At 42.3% G+C, this 23,078-nt stretch overlaps 1 protein-coding gene across 1 annotated transcript; it reads left to right on the forward strand.

The window, feature by feature from the left end:
* Positions 1 to 1,864: 1,864 nt before the first annotated feature.
* FKBP9 (FKBP prolyl isomerase 9) lies at positions 1,865 to 20,193 on the forward strand. The gene is made up of 10 exons (XM_036407021.2): positions 1,865 to 2,275; positions 5,969 to 6,114; positions 6,714 to 6,903; positions 7,576 to 7,721; positions 9,293 to 9,482; positions 11,516 to 11,661; positions 12,923 to 13,109; positions 15,306 to 15,451; positions 17,054 to 17,217; positions 18,559 to 20,193. Exons 1-10 carry the CDS (start codon positions 2,019 to 2,021, stop codon positions 18,739 to 18,741), a joined length of 1,755 nt encoding a protein of 584 aa, XP_036262914.1. The 5' UTR covers positions 1,865 to 2,018; the 3' UTR covers positions 18,742 to 20,193.
* The last annotated feature ends 2,885 nt before the right edge of the window (positions 20,194 to 23,078 follow it).

Consider the following 23,078-nt stretch of genomic DNA (forward strand, 5'->3'; position numbering starts at 1 on the left):
TGAGAAGTACAGACCTGTCAGCCTCACCTCTGTGCCTGGGAAGAACATGGAACAGATTGTCCTAGAAGCTGCAGTGGGCACGTGGAAGACAAGGAGATGATTCAGGACAGCCAGCACTGCTTCACCAGGGGCAGGTCTTGCCTGAACAACCCAGTGGTCACTTGTGATGGAGTGACTACAGCAGTGGACAAGGTGAGGGCTATGGGTGTTGTTTATCTGGACTGCTGTAAAGCCTTTGACATGGTTCCTCACAACATCATTCTCTCTAGAGTGGATAGAGATGACAGATTAGTAAGTAGTTGGATGGTCCCATCTGGTCAATGGCTCAGAGTCCCAATGGACATCAGTGACAAGTGGTGTCCCTCTGAGGTCTGTACTGGGACCAAGTGCTGTTTAATATCTTCATTAAGGACATTAGTGGAGTGATAAGTGCTCCCTCAGCAAATTTGCAGATGACACCAAGCTGAGTGGTGTGGTTGACCCACTCAAAGGACAGGATGCCGTCCAGAGGAACCTAGACAGGCTGGAGAAGGGGGCCTATGAGAATCTCATGAGGTTTAACAGGACAAAGTGCAAGGTGCTGAACCTGGGTTAGGGCAACCCCTGGTATCAGCACAGGCTGGGGGATGAACTGATGGAGAACAGCCCTGGGGAGGAGGACCTGGGGGAGCTCATGGATGAGAGGCTGGACACGACCCAGCAATGTGCATCTGCAGCCCAGAAAGACAGATGTGTCCTGAGCTGCATCCAGAGCAGCGTGGCCAGCAGGGCAAGGGAAGGGATTCTGTCCCTCTGCTCTGCTCTGCTGAGACCCCACCTGCAGGGCTGCATCAGCTCTGGGGTCCCAGCACAGGAAGGACATGGACCTGTTGGAGTGAGTCCAGGCAGGCAACCAAGACAATTAGAGGGATGGAGCAGCTCTTGTACAAGGAAAGGCTGAGGGAATTGGGATTGTTCAGCCTGGAAAAGAGGACTTCAGGGTGACCTAATTGCAGCCTTCCAGTATCTGAAGGGAACCTGCAAGAAAGGTGGAGAGGGACTATTTACAAGGGGGAATGGATTCAAACTTAGAGAGAGTAGGTTTAGTTTAGATATTAGGGAAGAAATTATTTACTGTGAAGGTGATAAGGCACTGGCACAGGTTGCCCAGAGAAGTTGCGGATGCCTCATCCCTGAAAGTGTTCAAGACCAGGTTTGTTGGGGCTCAAAGCAGCCCGGTCTAGTGAAATATATCCCTGCTCATGTCAGGGGGTTGGAACTAGATGATCTTTGAAGTCCCCTCCAACCCATATCGTTCTGTGATTCTGTCTTTACTCTGTGTCATTTGGAAAGGTCCCCGGCCAGGGAGTTGCAAATCCCCGTGACAGCACTGGTGTGCATCAATACGCATTTGCCAACACAGTCTCGTCATCTTTGAGAGCTTGATCTAAAATTGAACATTTGCGATCGGACTTTAAGCTTGCAAATACTCGAAGTTGTGCACGAGTACGTGTGCGGGTAGAGTGACGAGACCCCTTTTGCAGGGGGTCAGCTGCCGTGTTTTCGGTCCCTCCCAGGGTCCAGCAGCTCCGCTTCCAAGAGCTGCGAGAAATCTGCGGGAAATGGCGGGGTTGTGTCTGCGTGTTTACGACTCTCGGGGTCCGTCCGTCTCCCGTGCTACCTTCGGAACGGAAGGAGCGCCAGGAGGCCGGCCGGGGGCAGCGCCACGTCGCACCTCCGGCCCGGGCAGGGAGCGGGGCGGGGGCGGCGGTGCCACCGCTGCGCTCCGGACTGCGCAGCCCCGCGGCGGGCGGGGGGAGCCGGCGCCGGGGCTGCTCCTCCCCCGTCCCGGGTGGGAGCGCTTCATCCACGTTTGCAAGTTTGCAGCGGAGGGAGGAGGAGGAGGAGCGAGCGGGCCGGGGCGGGCGGCTTTTCTCCCTTCCCTCTTTTCCTCCCCTCCATTCCCTCCCTTCCCTCCATCCTCCCTTCCTCCCCTCCCCGCCGAGCGCGCCCTGCGGCTGCCCCGCTCGCTGCTCTCCATGGCGGGGCCGGCGGCCGTGCGGCGGCGGGGCCCGGGCTGCGGGTCGCTGCTGCTGCTGCTGCCGGCGCTGCTGGAGAGCTGGGCGGCCTGCCAGGCGCCGCCGGTGCCCGCCGCCGAAACCCCTCCGGACGGCACCGAGCTCGGCGTCGAGCGGCGCTTCGTGCCCGAGAGCTGCCCGCGGGCCGTGCGCCCCGGAGACTTCGTGCGCTACCACTACCTCGGCGCCTTCCCCGACGGCACCCGCTTCGACTCCAGGTCTGGCACAAGCCCGCCCTTGGCTGGGCGCTGTGGGAGGGAGAGGAGAGGAGCGAGAGGTGCTGTGCCCACGAGGGTGGTTTTTTGTGGATGTGCAGAGATTGTGGCGCTGGGTGGAGATTCGGTTCGGGTTCCTCTGCTTATCCCAGCAGTGCCCCGTGGGCGCTTTTGCGGTGTCCAGTTGAAAGCAGGTCAGCGGTGTCCTACATGAGGGACCTACAGATCACCATGGGAAGATGCCTTTGAAATATGAAGGGCAGAGAGCTGGGGTGTGACAGCTGGGGACGTGGGGCAAGACCTCTGTAGTGGCTGAGTCCAGTAGTTTGCTTGCCCTTGTGGATTCCTAGCACGTTCTTTCAGCTGCTTTTCCAAGGCGCTGAATGGAGCTTTTCTGCTCCAGGAGTGAAGACCACAAGGTTATTCAGCTAGCCTTAGCCCAGTAAACAGGAGTGTATATGGTATCACAGTCTCTCATAGCAGTGGTTTCCTGCCCGATTCATTCTGTACATTTCCTATGTCTTCTCCAGGCTCAAACCTACTTGAATACGATTGGTTCTGAATCATTATCCTTGCCGAGAATACAGAAATTATCAGGCTTGTACTTACTTGTAATTTTTTGGATACTTTATCCTTGAATAAATGTGACCTATGTACATTGAAGTGCCTGGCTGCTTTCCTGCTGTTATTTTGGGATCAGGAAGCCTAAATAGTGGGATCAGGAGATTGTGAAGGATGCTGCTACTGCTGCCAGCTTATTTGTTTTTTCTTACTTCATTCATTGCCACTGATCAAAGTATTATTTAGAAAGATAAAGCAAAATGTATTTTCAGTAATCCTGGTAATCTCCCTTGTGCTTCAAGGAAAATCTATAGCCTTAGGGAAATAACTGTCCTTCAAAGCTCAGCTCTCCCTCTGGAGCTGTCTGTAGTTAGTATGCCAGTAGTGCCATGCAACCAGCACTTCTCTGACTAAAATGTGGGATGTGATAGCTGGCACTTCAGCTGGTGTTGGTGCAGTTTCAGTGAAAAGGCACAGCACAGACAGTGAATCCATTGGCAGCTGATGGGCTTGGAACGTGTGTCTTAACTGTGTATGTGAAGACACAAAGGCAGCATCCTCGTGGCTTATTTTATAAATATGTGACAATGGGAAAACTGGCCACGTGTTCAGAAGTGTGTTTCTGGTTGCTGCTTGTGCATTGAGGCAGGGCACCTGGAGGGGCTGCCCAGGTGCTGGCTCTCATTTTACTTTTTTGTCATTTCGTTCTGAATTACTTGGGGCAAGAACAGATTGGGCAGAACTGTACAGCATTTATCTTTTGGGATCCTCTAAATATTAGTAAATAAATAGTAATGGGGATAGTCTGGTCCAAGTTGGATATTTTTGTAGCTGCCTTCATTTCAAATGGGTGCAAAATACTAGGTTTGTTCAGCTTGGGATTTTTTTCTAGATGGCAACTCATATTGGTGTACACTTTTGTTATTAACTATGATCTTTTTTAAGACTGATGACAGTGTTTAATCATGTTCAGACATGGAAAAATAGGACTATTTTGTCTTCTCTGAGTTAATGCAAGAAATATTCTGGAGTGTTTATTCTAAAATCTTTGGTGTTCCCTGCCTATAAGTTAAAGAGATTTAGTCAATTAATATAAAAATAAGCCCATTTTCTTACCTGGTTTTTGTTTGTTTGCTTCCTTTTTTTTTTAAGTTTATGAGCATGCTTAGCAGCATCAGTTTAATCGAACACTATTATGAAATCAGTCTAGAAAATACTCTAGATGTTGACCTAAGGGCAGTTTTGCTTTATTCCTTCTTCAGCTCTTGAAAATATTCTTGAGTTTTAAAATTAATTTTCTGTATTTCCAAGGAGCAGGTAGCAGTACTGCTCCTCAAGTTACCAGGCTGTTGACAAAGTCTTACTAATCATGACTGTGTTACATAAATTACCATATTATTGTCATTATTTGTTTATATTTTTTTTCCTCGGCATTGGCAGTTTTTGTTTCAATAGCCATAAAATGATTTGCATTTAAAAGCTGAGTTTAGTTGCCTAGTCATCTACTATTAATTTGATCAATTCCACTAATAGAAACAAATTTTGCTTAGTTTTAAGGAATCTGCAAAGTCAGTCCTGCAAAGCTGCATGGTCTGATCAGTGCTTTGTTCAGTTCTCTGCTTTGCATCAATGTTCTCTTAATTGTACATTTATTTTACTAAAAAGAAAGCTCTTCTGTTCTGAGTTCATCCCAGATGTATTGTCAAGCTTTGTCCATTGCTACAAAATACCATTTTGGAGAGTTTCTTAGAACCTATTATATTACTAGTCTTAACATCTAAATTATGGTTTTGTGTGTATAATAGAATTTGTCAGGGCCTAATTTAAATATTTTCCATCCTTTACTGGGAGTGGGAATATTACTGCAACTGAAAGTAAATGCTCAGTAATAGAGGGTTGTCTACTTTAAGAGAAATGTTTGTCAGAAGGAAAAAAAAAAAGATGGAACAAGCAGAGAGTTCACTCAGTAAAATATTTGAGAGATTCAAGGCTGTGGGACTGTTAGGAGGCTCAGTATGTTGTGGAAGTGATGTGTACAGTCTTGGAAGGAAAGTTTGACATCATTTCCCTAGGGATGTCTAGCTACTGGCTGCTTTCCAGAATTTTAGCACGCAAAAGGCAAAAGCCTTTTTTTTTCCTCCCCCCAGGTCTGACTTTTATATATATAATTGTAAAAAAAAAAACAACTCGAAATTATAAAAGGGATTTAGGAAAACGGAAGTTGTAAAAGTTTAAAAATAAGCAGGGAGCTTTTGAGATGCTTCTTGACATGTGTTTTTATACTGCTTCAAGAGGTTCAATAGCAGTAATTCAGGCACATCAAAGTGGGGTCATTGTGCAGATTTAAGGTGGCCGAATGAACCATGTAATACAGTGTTCTGTGTGGTAACACTGCTGTTCTCCAACCTCTCTGGAAAACTGAGTCATTTAAGCATCGTTTCTTTTACCTTTTGAATATTCATGTATTATCACAGAGGAGAATAATTTGTTTCTTGATTTTTGGTCTGGCAAACCTGCCATTCAAAACGTGTCTCTGTGCTTTAACTGAGCGCTGTGAAAGTGGAGGAGAAAATAAACTACCTGTTGGAAAGCTAGCTACTACTTAAAAGGCATTTTTTCCCTCTCCCTTTCTCCCACAGAGATTGGAAGTGTGATTTTCACATTGTAAAGCTTTTAGGTCTTATATAATATTTTTGTGATGTTGCTGACTGAAATCAATATGCTGAGATCCTACCGTGGGAGCAGTTATCCTTTCATATCTCATAACAGTGTTTAATTTTCCCTTTTCTTCCTTAATTTTCCAGTGCTGCTTTTAATGTTAGTGTGTCAGTTACCTGTATGTAGTTCTGGCCTTCATGTGCCTGTAGTACCATTGCACTCTGCTAGAATGTGTTTCAGTGAGCAGTGGACAGAAGGAGAACTGTGTTGATGTCTCAGGAACACCTTGGATTTGCCCTTTCCTTTAGGAGCCGCTGATCCTTTAGGACTGATTAAGTTATGCTAACAGGGCAAGAGAGAGACAAGGTGCAGTTAACTGTCTTTCAAAAAAAAAAAAAAAACAAACCTAACCAAACCAAACAGTGGAAGGAGGTGTAAATGAACTGCTAACATTCTTGCCTGCTTTTCCCCCTTCAGCTATGACAGGGGATCCACGTTCAACGTGTTTGTGGGCAAAGGTCAGCTTATTGCTGGGATGGACCAAGCTCTGGTGGGCATGTGTGTGAACGAGCGCCGCTTTGTGAAGATTCCTCCTCAGCTTGCCTACGGAAGTGAAGGCGTCCGTAAGTACAGCACCGGGCCAGCTGCTTGGGTATGGATTCAACAGAGCAGATGGGAAACGGAGCCCCAGGAGGGCAGGGTAGGAAATGCACGTAGTGAATTTCTGGGAGGTTATCCCCTGTTCTTCAGAGGTGTTTGTTAAGCCTATAGCCTGCAGGATCTCTCCAGACTCCCTCTGTGCGCTGAAGGAAGAGCAGTTTGCTGCAGAAGACCTTCAGGTCCTTCACTTTTGCTATGAAAGTTAACTATTTATTTATATCTACCTCCCTGTTAAATACTTAATTAAACCAAAATTGTGGCTTTGCAGTGCTGCACAAGGTCTTGTCAGTTCCAAAAGTAGCTTTGTCCTACAGCCTCAGAGAGGCAACAAATGCTAACTCAGGATAGTTTGCCTGATTGACAGATGTGATAAAGTCCATCTTGCCAGATTCCCCCCCCCCATAAGTAGCTGCAGCAATGGCAAAGGGCCAAAGAGTTGTAAGTACACCAGGTAATAAGGTGTGCATTATGCAGCTTTTTTAGGGTATGCATGGATTGGTTCTTTTTTGGTGGTACCTTGTGTAAAAAGGGAAAGAAAACTGTGTGTGTTTTGCTTTTGCAGCTGGTGTGATACCCCCCAATGCTGTGCTCCATTTTGACGTGCTCCTGATAGATCTGTGGAACTCGGAGGATGAAGTGCAGGTTCAGACCTACTTCAAACCTGAGAAGTGTCCTCGGACAGTCCAGGTGTCTGACTTTGTACGGTACCATTACAATGGAACATTCTTGGATGGGACCCTGTTTGATTCAAGGTATGCAGCTGAGTTGTGTGTTTTTGGGTAGTTTAATCGGTGTCTCACCATCGTTTGCTCCCTTTTTACCTGTGTAACAATTAATGCTAACTGCCCAGAAACACAGGAAATGGCATCTGGCATTGGATGTGTGTTAGTAATTTTTTCAGGAATTATAGGATAGCAGTACTGACTCAAACCAATAAAACTGTCCATTATTTCTTCGTGGGCATTGCCAATCCAGATGCTTTTTTAAATTTTAAATTTCATTCCCTGTATGTATATTACTATTTATTGAGGTCAGTTAGAAGTCAACATAACCAGTATAGCTGTTCAGATTAGATACAAGTTTTGTAACCTTAGCAGGGTTGGTAATGAAAGTGAGCCACTAACATTTTCTTACTGAGATTTTACGTGTACAGCATCTGTGCTTCATTAGAACCCAGTGGAAAATGATGCTTTAGTAACAGCTGCCTGACAGCCACTTTCCAAAGCCTCTGTGAGGTTCCTGACATAGCTAAGCAGTCTGGAAAACTTCCCAGCCAGGCCTTGGCAAATGAAGGACCGATACTCTTGGACTAGCAAGTTGTGAGCTACACTGTGCAGAGTATGTGGATTTAAAGGTTAATATTGTTCTTTCCTGTGCCACTCTGACATTTGGTTGTGATTTTTTTTTGCCTTTCTCATGTTTAGCCATAATCGGATGCGAACTTACGATACCTATGTGGGGATTGGATGGCTGATTCCTGGCATGGACCAGGGTCTCCTGGGAATGTGCGTAGGGGAGAAGCGCATTATTACAATACCACCTTTCCTGGCGTATGGAGAGGATGGAGATGGTAAAAGTTATTCCTTTAGTTGTTACTCTTTTTTTTTAATCCCAAGTCATGCATATTTTAAAACAAATTTTCTGTATTTTAAATTTATGGGCAGCATTACTACCCTGTTCAAAGAGACACTACTTAACAACTTAATATTGTTGATACAACTGTAGTATTTATATACTGAAATTTTATTTCAGTGAGGGAATACAGTCTGTGAATAATAATGTCTAGTGGCACCAAAGACTTGAAGAGAGATGACTATATAATCCTTTCAGACTGCCACAGAAAGCAGAAAAAAATTAAGAAAAAATATGTTAAATATATTTTTAATTCCAGATGGGTTTTGTTGTGGTTTTTTTTAACAAATGCTCTAGTGATAACTAAGAAATAGATTGTCTTGTGAGACTGTGCAGCCTGCAGATTATACATAGACATCTCCATGTTGAATTATAGTTTGTGACTTTTCCTTATATTCTTTCTCTGCTCTGGTGTTTAAGAATGTGTTTGTGGTGTATGAGGTTTCATACCCCTTCTGTGGCTTCATTACCATTAACTGTGAGGCTGAAGAGGCCTTTGTTTTCAGTGAGGCAATGCTATCACTGTGGGAATAGAAGGAAATTATTCAGTTGGAGAATTCAGTAAAAAAAAAAAAAGAAACCCTGAACCAATAAATGACTGACTAGAAGCAAATTTGCAGAGAGATCTGAATAAATTAGAGCACTTGCAATCACCAGATAAATGAAATTAAACAAACTGGATTCTGTACCTGGGATGGGGCAACCCTGGTTGTGTGCACAGGCTGGGGAGTGGGAGGTTGGAGAGCAGCACCACGGGAAGGAACCTGAGGCTCCTGGTGGATAGCAAGTTGAACATGAGTCAGCAGTGCCCTGGCAGCCAGGAGGGCCAACCTGAGGGGAGTCAGGCACAGCATGGCCAGCCGGGCAAGGGAGGGGATTGTCCTGCTCTGCTCTGCTCTGCACTGGGGTGGCCTGACCTTGAATGCTGGGGGCCGTTCTGGGTGCTAAAATATAAGAAAGACATGAAGCTATTAGGGAGGGTCCCAAGATGAGGGGGCTTGAGGGGAAGCTGTGTAAAAAGCAGCTGAGATCACTTGGTTTGTTCATCCTGGAGAAGACTGAGGGGAGGCCTCACTGCAGTCTGCAGCTTCCCCATGAGGGGAAGAGGAGAGGTAGGGACTGATCTCTGGTGACAAGTAACAGGACCTCTGAAGTTGTGTCAGAGGAGGTTTAGATTGGATGTTAGGAAGAGATTCCTCACTCAGAGGCTGGGCACTGGAACAGGCTCCCCAGGGAAGTGGTCACAGCACTGAGCCTGACAGAATTCAAGAAGTGTTTGGACAATGCTCCAGGCCCAAGGTGTGACTCTTGGGGTGCCTGTGCAGGGCCAGGAGTTGGACTGATAATTGTAGTGAGTCCCTTCCAACTCAAATAATCTATGATTCTGATTTATTTTGGGAGGGGAGGTGCTTGATATTTGGCAGTACGTTACTTTTCAACAAACACGTTTAAGCTTCTGCTAGAACACCTGCTGTTTCTTACCAATTTTCTGCTCTAACACTTTTGTAGGTAAGGAGATCCCTGGCCAAGCTTCTCTTGTCTTTGACGTGGTTTTGCTGGATCTGCATAACCCCAAGGACGGCATTGCTATTGAGAATCAGCTTGTGCCTGAATCTTGTGAGCGGAGAAGCCAGACAGGAGACTTTCTGCGATACCATTACAATGGCACACTTTTGGATGGCACATTATTTGATTCCAGGTAACCAAAACATTCAACTCTACAGATTTCATTTCCAGTTTGACTGCTCTGTCATGTCCATAACATGCTCAAACACAGTTCTTTGCTTTTCCTTCCTTTTTGAAAATTTTAAGTGGACTTGGAGTCTTTTTAAAAGTCATAGAAAACTTTTCCATATGGGAAGGAAAAGAGCTCTTTTGTACCATGTCATTGTCACAGGCGCCATCTAGGGGTAGTGGCCCACCCAGTGAGGCCAAGTGCTTTAGGCACACAAGCCTGAAGACTCTTTTCCCCATAGGGTTTATCTGCCAAATAGGTAATACCACTGAAGAGAGAGAAAATTATTATGATTCCATTTTATGTCCTGAGAATTGTGTGCCAGTGTGCTAGTAGCTAGTGTGAGGTTTATCATATTTATACTTGGAAACTGTTTGCGTTTTGAAGGCTGATGTTTTTCGAGACTGAATTATGGGTTTGCAGAATTCAGTCAGAGGGGTTTTCTGTGATAAAGGAAGAGGGAATATTGTGACAGTAAATTCAAAGCTCTGTGGGAACACGAGCCTTGTGTACAGAATCATATGAATAATACCCTTGTAGATTTCTGTGACTTTGGTTGCTTTTAGTGGAACAGTGCTTTACTATCCTACTCTAGCTTTCACTACAGCTGGCTAAAAGGAGGTGAGAGTGAGCCAATGTAAAATGTTCTACAAAATAAGCTCAGAGAAAAATGTTTAGCACTACTGCAACAGCCATCTCCGTAGACCTTGATTTACAATTTGTGAAAGCTTATAATTTAAGAACTCAAAGCTTATCCACAGTGTACCTATTTCTCTTTTTTGAGATATGAGTGTCTTCTCTAGTAACTAATAAATTTTTGAAAATAGCCGTAGTATTTATATGAGGGTTGCTGTCAAGAAATAGTGATAAATGCTTTGTAGACAGCAGCCTCTACATCATTCTGAAGTGCTGAGAGTTGTTAGAGAGCTTGTTCACTAAAACATGGTATCCTGACCTCCTGCAGAATTCATAAATGAAGAAATAGAGCAGCTAACAATAGGGATTGAAAGCCCTGGAGCTATCTAGGACAAAGTTTCTTACTGGTACAGGGAACATGCCAAAAGCTCTGCAAATGGCTGGTTTTGAGAGCTCTAATAACATTTTCCTTTGCCTTTTTACTCTGCAGAATTTGGCTGCAGAACTGCCCTGGGCAGCTCAGCCAAGGCTGTCTGGACTTAGAGCAGTTGAATAAACCTCAGAATTAAATCAGGGCCTGGTCTTGTACTGGTTTAGTTCTTTCCTAGATGAATTGTAAAGATGAATTAAACCTTTCTGCCTTCTCCTTGGGCTGTGCCTTTGTGTAACATGCCTTGAAGAAAGGCAGAAGACAGTCATGGCCATGTAAGAAACATCATTTTTGTTGTACCCTTGTTTTATTCTGTCATGAGGTGTTGAAGAGGTCCTTCAGCCTGTGTGTTAAGTGGCTGGCTTAGGTTTTGTTGTCATGACTCATTTTAATGTTGAGCATCCCAGGAGAACCTATTTATCCCACCTGCTCCTTCTGGTAGTTGAACTACATAGCTGTGGTTGCAAAATGAGGTAGTCTGCAGGGTGTCTCATGAAAATGAAGCACTTATCAACCGTAGCTAGTTGATAAGTGCTTATTAAAGTGGTGTCAGGGCAGAGGAAATTTTAAAGGAGTAAACTTTTTTTTTCAGTTTCTTGTCAAAAACTGTTTTCTGTTTCATTTAAAATATATAAATAAGTGTGATTTTTCTTTCTAGATACAGTAGAAATGAATTTGCAGATTTGCTGGCTGTTCACTAGCCAGGGTCTCACTGCTGGGTAATCAGTGACCCGTATGTCACTGAGTGATGAAACCTGGTGGCCTGGATTCATGGAACATAGTTCCTTTGTGCTCCCTGGTGCTGGTTAATGACTGTGTGTTTGACCTTAACTAGTTTAAGAATTGTGTTGCAAAGCTATTGCAAGAGCCCATGTTTTCTTGAGTACACCTGACACTGCTGAAATGCAAATATTTCAAATATTTTCTGTAGTTATTCCCGAAACCGTACATATGACACCTATGTTGGGAAAGGTTATGTGATTGCTGGAATGGATGAAGGTTTGCTAGGTGTATGCACTGGTGAAAAAAGAAGAATAATAATCCCCCCTCATCTTGGATATGGAGAAGAAGGGAGAGGTGAGCTTGGCTTTGCATTCAAGTCTTCTGTAGTTAAACTTTTATTGCTTAGTTAATCTGTGTGTATTTTCATTTTTCTGGCATTTGAAAGGTTTATGAATTAGTTCATTATTTTGTAGACATCAAACTGACAAGGCCACATCCAGAATTTGCAGGATTATTTTGATTAGCTAAATAGGTAGGAGAATAAAATATAGAACAATCTCACATGTAACTGGTAGCCTGAACTCATTTGGATAATTGGTGTTTCAGGCAGACTGGTACTTGGATGCCAGGAGCTCTGCAGTGTGAGATCTTCCTTCCTGCATGTTTTAAACTCTCTATCCTGAGGGAGTTCATCATGCAAAGTTTTCTTCCCTATTCCTTCCACAGCCACAGGTTGTGCATGTAACAACAGTGAAGTAACCATGTGTGTGTAACATACAATTAACATTTCTTTGGGAAAACTCATTGCTATCTAAACAGATTGCTGGGAGAGGCTGAATGTGATAACCCTTCTAGCTCATCCCAGTTGTGGCTGGTGTTTCAAAAAGAGCCTCCTGGGATGTTACTTGGATAAGTGATTTAGGAAAAAAAGCCTTTCTTCTGGGAATGCAAGTTCTGTGCTGCAGATTTGGAATTACTGACAAACCTCCATCCTAGGATGGATGTGTTTTGTTAATCTTGGTGATGCACATAATCCTGGGAAGAGGGGGAAGAAGTTGCCTGCTTTTAGGTTATTTTAAGGAACTGTAACTTTTCCCATAGAATGACGTTCCTTGAAGCAAGAGTTCTTGAGAATTTTGATGATCAATATTTAATTGGTACATGAAACACAAATGAGTTATTTAGGATAGTCACAGGAAATACATGGTTATCGCTTCATTTGTGCATAATTTTAAAATTCAGGGTAACAAAAGCTTTTCTTTCACCATTGATCAATATTTAATTGGTACATGAAACACAAATGAGTTATTTAGGATAGTCACAGGAAATACATGGTTATCGCTTCATTTGTGCATAATTTTAAAATTCAGGGTAACAAAAGCTTTTCTTTCACCATTGAACTGAGTGCATGCTTAGTGCTTTCCCACCGGTTGTCTTTCCTACATTGGTTGCAGCTTGCATCTGTCACATCCTTTAATTCTGAATGGGAAGAGCAAAATGATTCAGTAGCAGGCAGAGCAGGAATGCGTATTCCTACAGGGTGCAGTACCTTGGCATCATCTGCCTGTTTGGGTACCATTTCTTCTTCTATTTGTCTAATGTGTTTCCTGTTTAGGAAAGATTCCAGGATCTGCAGTGCTGGTCTTTGACATCCACGTGGTGGACTTCCACAACCCCTCGGATTCGGTCAGCATCACCGTTCACTACAAACCCTCCAACTGCACTGTGCTGAGCAAGAAGGGGGATTACCTGAAATACCACTACAATGCTTCCCTCCTGGATGGAACCCTGCTGGACTCCACGTAGGTATTTGAGTGCCCTGGTGAGGAGAAAGCTCCCAGCAGCAGTGAAGGCAAGAATGAATTCCCTGCAAAGCAAGCTAGCAGGGAATAAAGTGTGATGGTGTTCTCAGGGGTCCCAGGATGAGGGAAGAGACGAGAATCTTGACTCCATGTTTCAGAAGGCTGATTTATTATTTTATGATATATATATATTATATTAAAACTATACTAAAAGAATAGAAGAAAGGATTCCATCAGAAGGCTTGAAAGGAAAGGAATGGAATGATAATAAAATCTTGTGACTGACCAGAGTCTGAGACAGCTGTGATTGGCCATTAATTAAAAACAACCACATGAGACCAATCAAAGATGCACCTGTTGCATTCCACAGCAGCAGATAATTATTGTTTAAATTTTGTTTCTGAGGCCTCTCAGCTTCTCAGGAGAAAAAATCCTACCAAAAGGATTTTTAATAAAATGTGTCGGTGACAATAAAGATTTTTATTTTTTTAAACTAAATATTTATGTCGAATGTATTTTTCTTTTTATGGCTGCCTGCCAAAGGTACATAGGAGGAGGAGAATTTAAAGACAATCTGTCATAGCATAATGAGAGAACCAAGAACAAAAAGGATGTAGGAGTGTGTTGGAGAAGAACGTAAACAGTATGTGTGGAGTGATGAAACTTATTGCGTGGCATTCTGTTTAAATGGGCCAGTTCAGGCGTCTGGGTGAGTCATGCCAGAACAACACAGGTCTCACCATGAATGAACTGTCCAGGTTTATTCAATTTCTTGTAGGGTAGGATTTGTGCTCTGTACTGATTCAGTTCTCCTGAGAGAGGTCTGCAGTGTGTGGTTTATAGTAAATGCTCACCTGTCATGTCTGTGGCACACATTGCTCCTGTATTGTAGTGTGGCTTTAAGTGTCAGCATGGAGAAACTATCAGAGGCCTTGACTGTAACTGTGAGAATATTATGCCTTTTCCTCCTCTCCCTTGGCGGTAGATTTATGAGGGAAGCAAAAGGTTGCTCCAGTCTGTCTCATGTAGCAGTGAAGGGAGCCTGGCACACAACTACAAGAGTATTTCTGTTAGCTTCCTTTTCTTTTTGCCTTAATCTTTGGAATAGTGCAAGTCATCCAAACAATATTTTATTTTTTGGAAGGGAAGTTGGGAAAAGCTATTTTTTGCCAGGTTATAATTAACACAGGAAGTAGCTCATGAGTTTCACAGTGTACACAATAGCTTGCAGAGCTGAAAAGCTGCCCTAATTTGGAGCACGTGGTGCAATGCTGTAGGCAAGGATGTATACAAGTGATGTGTTTGGATTCAAAACAGTTTATATGTCAAGAATGCTCAATTTCCATTTTGTAGCAGGAACCAAGGGATGTGGAGACCGTCTCACTCACAGCAGTTTTTAGGGAATGAAAGATTGTGAATCATGTGCTCCTAATTTTAAGGCTGACCTCTTAGCCACTGAATTATTTTCTTTCCAAATAATACTCTGTTGTACAAGCATGTCCTGCAGGGGCACAGCCAAGCCAAATAACCAAAGAAAGGCAACCAATAGAATAAAGAGCCTTAATGCTGCATACTCTGCCTTTAGAATCACAATATATGTTTGACTTTTGGGCTTTTAACTGGTGATATTTTCTAATTTTAGAAATGAGCCATGGGCCAGCAAGGTATAATTCAAAATTTAATATGGTTAAATAGCAGCAGTAGTGGTTGTGTTAATAGCTACTACATTATAGTGACTGATTTAATTAAAGAGATGGCTGATCCATGAGAATGCACTCACATCCCTCTATGGAGTTGGTGGTCCTGGGATGAATGTACATCTGGAATTCTTATATCTGCTGAAAAGTCCAATTACAACTATTAAAAACATGTGAAAGGTAAAAACCCTTATTTCAAGATAAAATACCTTGGGGTTGTAATTGGCATAATTAATGATTTTAATTGGATTTCGTCCAAGAAGCCTATAATTTTAGTGCCAGAGGACATGTCAGCAGCAAAGACTTGTCTGTTTGGTGCTGGCTGTAACTTGAGAACAACTTCAGGTAACTGTTTGGTAGAATAAAGCATTGGGTACTAAGTTAATTTTTGGCAATGACAGGACACTATTAGAAACTGCTACTTCTGTGGTAACTTTGAGCAACAGAAATTTTCTATTTTATGTTGATTTTTTTTTTTTCATTTTTCCTTCCTTTCCAGACACAGCCTTGGCAAGACCTACAACATAGTTCTGGGATCTGGTCAGGTGGTGTTGGGGATGGACATGGGCCTTCAGGACATGTGTGTCGGGGAACGACGGACAGTCGTTATCCCACCTCACCTCGGTTATGGAGAAGATGGAGTTGGTGAGTGCACATCCACTTAGCATCTCTAGAGTGACTGAAACACAGGCATGCATGTTATATTAGCTGCCTGGATGGGTTTTTTTTTAGAGATTTTTCATGTCCTTATTTTAGACAGTCCCCCTCTTCCCTGTTCCCCAGTGGACATGCTGTCTGTGTTGCATTTCAAGCCATGCTGTTGCTGTGGCCAACAGAGTACAAAAGGCAGCACGTGCCCCCAGTAATGTTGCTTTGTCAGAACAGAAAGCTCCAGGCAGTCTGGTGTTGCAGAGGGATGCAAACACTGTTTTCCATGACAGGGAGTTGGGTGCTTGTGTTTGGACATGCGGTGTTATTCAGGAGACAGAGCTGCAGGGGACTGGTCAGCCCTAATATGTTAGGAAATTCAGAAGATACATAAACTGAGTATAAGATGTGAAACAGTGTATTGGTGCAGTTAAAACTCCAACACAAATACATTTTGAGGCAGCTTTAGGGCATTAAGGCTTAACAATTTTTAATGCTGTGGACAGCAGTAATAGAAAGAATGATATAGAAGTGACAAGAACTTTTATGTCCAGGTACGTTGTTTCTGGTCTTGCTGCTTAAAAGGTTTGAGGGAAAGGAGTCTATAATGAGATCACCAAGATGACCAAATTCTGATGTGCATGGAAACAGTTGCATAAGTTGCTGTGTTCTTTGAATAGCTCCAGAAAAGTTTGTAGTTTATAAAGACTGTCAGGCATCACATGCAGAGCTTAATGGAAAATTAATTTGCATTAAGAACTAAGAATATATTTCCACTTTGACCTGTCTTCTGTGAAAAATTAGGAGTTTACCATATATACAATGTTTTATACAAGATTTTATCTATTATACATGATATGTAATTGCATAGCTATATGTAATAAATTGAAAATTTCCTCATAACATGAAAAGTCTGCTGTGTAAGATACCTGTCGTAAGTATTTGCCATTGTTCAGGGTACATTTGATACACTTTCTGAAACATTGTATGATTTGTTACTGTGTTGGTATATGCCCAGCTATTTGAAGAAATTGCTTGTTTGCAATTTCTGTCTCTTGCAAACAGATTAGAGGTGAGTTTTCTTTTTCAACACTAAATTAAACTCTTTCCATGGCTTCCCTGAGGAAGGCTGTTGAGTCTCACAGCAGTATGCTGCTACACAGTGTATTGGCAAGATAAAGGAAAATGGATCATTCCCACAAGTTTAGTTTTTGAAAGTAAAAAAAAAAAGGATGCAGTTTGAATCATGGACTTATAGAATGGTTTGGATTGCAAAGGACCTTAAAGATCAGCTAGTTCCAAGCCCCCTGACATGGGCAGACACCTTCCACTAGAACAGGTTGCTCAGGGCCCCATCCCAACTTGGCCTTGAACATTCCTAGGAATGGGGCATCTACACTTCTGTGGGCAATCTATTCCAGTGCTTCAAGTTTTATTTTGAAAAGTTCCTTTTATGATCAGGAAGATTTGATGGGCTAGGGATCACACTAGAGAAGTGTCTTTTGGAGCAGGAAGATAAATTTAATTTTGGTTAAAAAGGAAATATCCCCTTCAATGTAAGTGAGTATAAATACCCCTCTTTGCCATTTGTTGTGACAGAAGGAGAAGTGCCTGGTAGTGCTGTATTAGTTTTTGACATCGAACTGCTGGAATTGGTGTCTGGCTTGCCTGAAGGATACATGTTTGTATGGAATGGGGAAGTCTCTCCCAACCTTTTTGAAGAAATAGACCAGAATCATGATGGAGAGGTTCTTTTGGAGGAGGTAAGCTGAGATGATGTAAACACTTGCAATGGTTCTCTTCGACCACTATCAATGCCAATTTTGAAGGATGGAGTCTTTCCTCATTTTCTTCTCTTCTTCTTCTGGAATAGTGTTTGTCATCAAGGGAACAGGAAGGCAAGGTATCAGCTAAAACAAGGCTATTCAGCTTTTGAGTTACAGAAAAAAGGACAGTAAGAATGGCCAAACTGCATAAGATCATTTTCTGTTGTGGTTTCCTTGGTCAGCAACAAATCCTTAGCGCATAAGTGTAAAAGGCAGAGTTGGTATCCAATATTCCTTTGCTGTATCAGCCTTCTTGCTGTCTGTCTCTGTGTTAATTGGCAGTTTGTGGTGAATTCTTGAGCCAAAGCTGGGCCTGCAGCAGTGTATCCAGGAGCTGTCCAATCTCTTCTGGAGCCTGGCAGTGCCAGTGGCCACTCCTTACACATGTGAATTGTGTGCTGTGCAAAGTTCTTCCCCTTGCTTGCTTTTAAAATCTGCATTGTGAGGATGTCATTGCACGCCCCAGTTGAAAGCCACTTGCTTTTGCCACACCTCTGATAACATAAAATTCTTTATATTCTTTCAAATTATATTTTTTATTCTCTTCCGAAGTCTTCTTTGTCACCTTTCTCTATCCTCCTGTTTTGTCTTTTCTTCTTTGTCCCTTCTTTTCTCCCTGGAGTGGTGCTGCCTGCAGTGCTCACGGGGCAGGCTGTGGCCCTGTGGAACAGCATGAAATGTCTTTGAGGATTTAAAAACTAATACGGTAAAATCGAATTCTTGTTTTCCCTTTTCCTAGCACTCTCTACCACCTCTTTTGTTTTCCTTCCATGTCCATCTTCTCTCTTATGTTTACCTCCACATCTGTCCTTGCAGAGAAGAAAAAAGCTTTGACTGGTTTAGAGAAAGAGGTGGGGTGAGGCTGTTGCTGTCCACATCAGCAATCATCCTTGTGTGTTGTCCCCTCTAAGATGCAGGTGGGTTTCTGTTTTACAGTGAGCTTCATGTATAGCCATGCAGAATTACTGCCCTCCATCTGTATAGAGCTGTTCCTATGTCCAGCTGTCCAACCCATCTTCCTCCTAAATGATGAAAAAGAACTTTCCTTGTTATGGGTCCAAAACCCACTGGAATGAGTGAGGAAATCCCTGCTGAGCTCCACAAAGAGTCATTTAACCTCATGTGTCTGTTCTAATTAGTTCAGTTTGGGTGGTAAACTTTATAGGGTAGTAACAGTGTCCTATGTACATTTAATAAGTAGTAAAATACTGGATGCTTTTCATTTTCAAATATCCTTTTCACTGTGAGCTGTTTTATTCTCCTTTTCCCCCCTTTTAGTTTTCAGAGTACATCCAAACTCAAGTTGATACTGGCAAGGGAAAACTAGCTCCTGGCTTTGATTTTGAGAAGATTGTTAAAAATATGTTCACCAACCAAGACCGGGATGGAAATGGTAAAGTTACTGCTGAAGAATTCAAGTTGAAAGATCAGGAGGCCAGAGAGGAGCACGATGAACTGTAAAGATAAGAAAAAAACCAAGAATCCTGAGCTGACCTGCTGTTCAAACACGTGTACCAGAAGGAGTTTTGGCAAACATGGTTCTGGAAGGAGAGCCCTTGGATAGCCTGTGTCTGCCTCTGCCTGGGTGTGGGTAGGCTATTAAAATAGGAGCAGATTTTCAGTTGGAATTGTTAGGTATATCTGAAAAAAGTGTTAATGCCTCAAGGTGGGATGTATAGACAGGTAAGGAGTGTCCTGCTGTATGTGGTGCCGTGAACCACATGTGTGTGTGGGGTCTGCTTTTATGCTAAAGATCCAAAGTTCTCACTGAACAATTCATGGTCAGTTGGGTGGATGGTAGAGAAAACCTACCAAGTGCTTTTACAAGAGTTTTAAAAAACCTTCTGTATCAGAAATATTTGTGTAGGAAAATGAACCAAAATATTCCCCATAACAATAACCTGTAAAAGTTGTCAGTTGTTGATCCCAGTTCCTTTCAGAAGGCATGAGCACTCTTCCCAGTAAATGAACAAACTCACACGGATTTTTGCCAGCAGAAAATCTGATTTGCAAATTGCAGAAACATGGCTGTGCCATTGCAAAATTTACATAAGCTGTGACTTAAATTAAACAGACCTAGAATTGATACTGTGTATGTGTTGGGTTTTTTACCTCACGGACTAAAAGCTTCCTACCATCTGTACTGTGCTGAATTAGTAACCTTGACTCTTGCTGGCCAGTGTTCCCATCAGTCATTCCAAAACCTTTCTAGTTGCAACCTCATTTATAGTTTTGTTAGACATTAAATATTAACATACACGGTCCAAATGCTGTCATAAATACTGGACACAGTTGGTTTTGTGTTGGGCTTCTGTCTCCTATTTTGGGAATTGATAGATTAAGGAGTAAGTACTTACAGTTTAAGCAGCAGAGCAGTCTGCAGTGGCAAACAAACAGACAGACAGTGATAGAATCAAGAAACAGCCCCACCTGTTTGTGTGTGCTAACGTTCTGGCCCAGCCCTCAACAAAAAGTCAGCCCTGGGAGTGCTGCTCAGATTCTGTGACTCGAGGCAGTCACCCCTGTTAGCTCGACAAATGCAGCAGAGCTGCTCCCTACTAAATACACCAGACAGACCCATTTTCTGGGAGGCCCTGGGATCCCCCTCAGTACACAGCATGCCAAGAGCACAAACACATAGAGTGAGACACTGTCAAGGAGGAGTGGGCAGGGAGTTGTGTTTTCATTATAAGCTTTGTGTCTAGTTTCTTGCTTTCCTTGGTCTGTACATGTGGGATATAAGCTCCCTGAGATGCTCTTTCTAAAAATTGGTATTTCAGATGAGAACATTTTGTATTGGTTTTTAATGCAGTTCTTACAAAAAGTGCAGTGAAATATTTTTTTGAGTTTGATACCATTAAATGTTGGATAACTGATCTTTTTGTTAAATAAAATATTGATCAACTATTAAAATTTCTTTTCTTTTTCTGGAGTTTTGGTGGGTTGGGACCATGAGTTGAAGCAGATGCTCTTCCTGCAGCTCTCTTCTCTTGTACACAATAGGCTTACCCTGAATATGTTCAATACTGCTATTAATGTTCATAAAAAATATTTTAAACTATGATTAATGGATGATTTTATACCAGATGTAGAAGTTGTGGCTATCAGGGACAGGCACTTCTATTCCCAAGTCTGGGTCCAGAATGGCTCCTTACCATCTTGTGAAAGCAGCTCTCTCAGCAGACTGTTTCTCCCTTTTGCTTTACTTGGAAGTGGGTTGCTCACTTTTTGCTGTGGTTCAGATGCAGTCCCTTCTGTGTGCTGACAAAGCTGAGAGAAGGAGTGGGAAGCAAGTTGTGATTGGAGTACTGCCAGAAGCAGAATTCAATGTGGGAAGAGCTCCTTACTCTGTTCTCATATGTACCCCCAAAAAACCAAGTCTGTCTTATGGATATCCCCCCTCCTTTTGGGGGGATGGAACTCTCAGGTCTTTAAGGCCCCTTCCAACCCAAACCATTCTGTGGTATCCTGAATTGTTTTGTCTGAGAAAACCTTAGTGAATGAACCCCATTTTTCTGCACGGAGGAACATTCCAGATGGATCCCAGATGGGCTGAAGAGTTCCTGGTAACCAGGATAACAGAGTTGTCCTCCGGGGCACATGGAGAAGAAGAGCAGCACTGAACTGCTGTCAGCTGGTGATCCCAAAAATTGCTGTGCTGGTTTTTTTTTGGAAGTGCTTGTCAGTGATGGGATAGCAGGGATGACTTTCCAGTGCCTCTGGCTAGGGTAAGTACATCTGAAATTCTCATGCCATTGCTCCTTGGGCAAACGTGGCTCATGATCCAGCTAAAGATGTTTTTCCTTCAATAGGAAGTCTTTGTTGCCTCCTCACCTCATCCCTCCAAGCCTGCAGGTTGCCATTTTAGAAATAAGAATGCAGCTTTGGGGAAAATCAGAGAATATATGGAAAACCTTGCTATAAAATAATGGTGTTTATATGGGGCATTGCCCAGACAAAGCCAACAGAGGCCAGGTCTGCGTGCCTGTTTTAGGCTAAACTGCTTAAAATCCAGACTTTCTGCTCACTAACATAGATCCAGTCCTTTCCCTTTCTTTTGGCAGCTATTAGCTTCTCCCTTGAAGGAAAGCTTGGGGCCACCTTCTTCTATGTCAAAGTGAAAAATATTTTTTTTAAGGAGAAACTAGCTATTTAGAATTAATCTAGCTGTCTATTTACAATTCATCTATTTAGTAGCATTTTGTTGTTAGTATTTAGAATTTGCCTATGTAGAATTTACCTATTAGTATCTACTACCTCCTAATATTTAGAACTTAGCTATTTAGAATTATCTATAGAATCTCTATTTTGGGTTTATTTATTTATAGAATTAGTATCTAGATATTTTTTTACGATACTTAACTGAGATTACTTTATAAAAATAGATATTGGCTCTCAAGGGTCATTAAGCACCAGATGTAACTGGGCTCAGCTAACGAGGGGCTCTCCAGAACTCAGGCTGTTCCTACTCCTCTAATGAAACAGGCAGCTGCTATTCTCAGAGCTGGCAGCTGACTGCTGTTAGGAAAGAAGTTGCTGGCAGCCAAGGTTGGCAATTGGTGACTGAATTGTCAGGGGCTCAGTGGAAAAGAAAAGCAACAGGGGTTGCTTTACCCAGAAAAACCCAGGTATTTATGAATAGTTTTTTCTGTGTGATTTTTGTGTCCTAATCTGATAGCAATGCTTTCTGCTGTGTAACTCTATCTGGTGCAAGTATAACAGACATTATACTCAAATCAGAATTTGCAGTTGTTGAATTTCAATATTATGTTTTTCTTTGTGGAAAAAATATTTGGATTTTCCTTAAAACTTGAAAGTGACACATTTATCTAGTATGGGGTGCAAGTTTTTAGCTCAGTTCAGCAGTATCAGTATTTGACAGTGGGAGGACATTTGAGCTGGCTGCAACAGCCGCTAAGAGGAGGGTTCATTTTCAGCTAAATAAAGGTCCCAAATACTTGACCTTGGACATGCACTACAGACAGAACAGATATTGTGAGTAGAGGAAGAAAAAAGAGTAACAAATCCACTTAATTTTGTTTATTCTTTTCATTTAACTTTAGATATACTCTTTTGGCTATGGGAAAATAGTCTGGGAAATGCATATCTTTCTTTTCAAACTAAGTCATAAATTAAATACATTTTTAGGGTTGCAAAATGTTTCTGGTTAGAAATTTTATTTGGAAAGACATACTACTCACAGTATTTCTTTCTTAAAACTGATAGGATAATCTTGCTAGCAATTGCAAGAATTAGACCAGCTGGAGAAGGATGGCTTAACCTGTAGGTGTAGAATTAATTTTGTTTGCAGGTAATTTTGGTTATGGTTTTAGAGAGGCAACTGATAATACAAATTCTAATTTCTGTACAACAGTCTCATGATAAAACAATGGGATTTTGATAAAGTGGAATAGGATATTTAAAAATGCATCTTGTGTTTTCCCTTAATGTAATACTAAGCAAGAGTTATGGCTGGCAGTGGGATGCGAGATGATGAACAGACAATGAATATCTGTACAGCACAATGCAGGTTTTTAAAATCTGACCTCCTTCAGGTTGATTGCATATGTAACTGTTTTTTCTATAAAGTTGTATGAATGGCATTTCAAGAAGTAAATTATTTGGCACGGAGATACCCCTTGTACAGCAAATGTGTTCTATCAAGGAACTGCAATGTGGCTGAATTGCTATCAAGTCCTAGCAGAGGTTTACTGCTCTAGCAGATCCTTAACACAGGTTCTGAGACTAAAAGGATTTAATGATAGGAGAAAAGTGTGCTGGAGATCTTAACTTACCTG

The sequence above is a fragment of the Molothrus ater genome, chromosome 1 (genome assembly GCF_012460135.2).
Source record: "Molothrus ater isolate BHLD 08-10-18 breed brown headed cowbird chromosome 1, BPBGC_Mater_1.1, whole genome shotgun sequence".
Classification (NCBI taxonomy): domain Eukaryota; kingdom Metazoa; phylum Chordata; class Aves; order Passeriformes; family Icteridae; genus Molothrus; species Molothrus ater.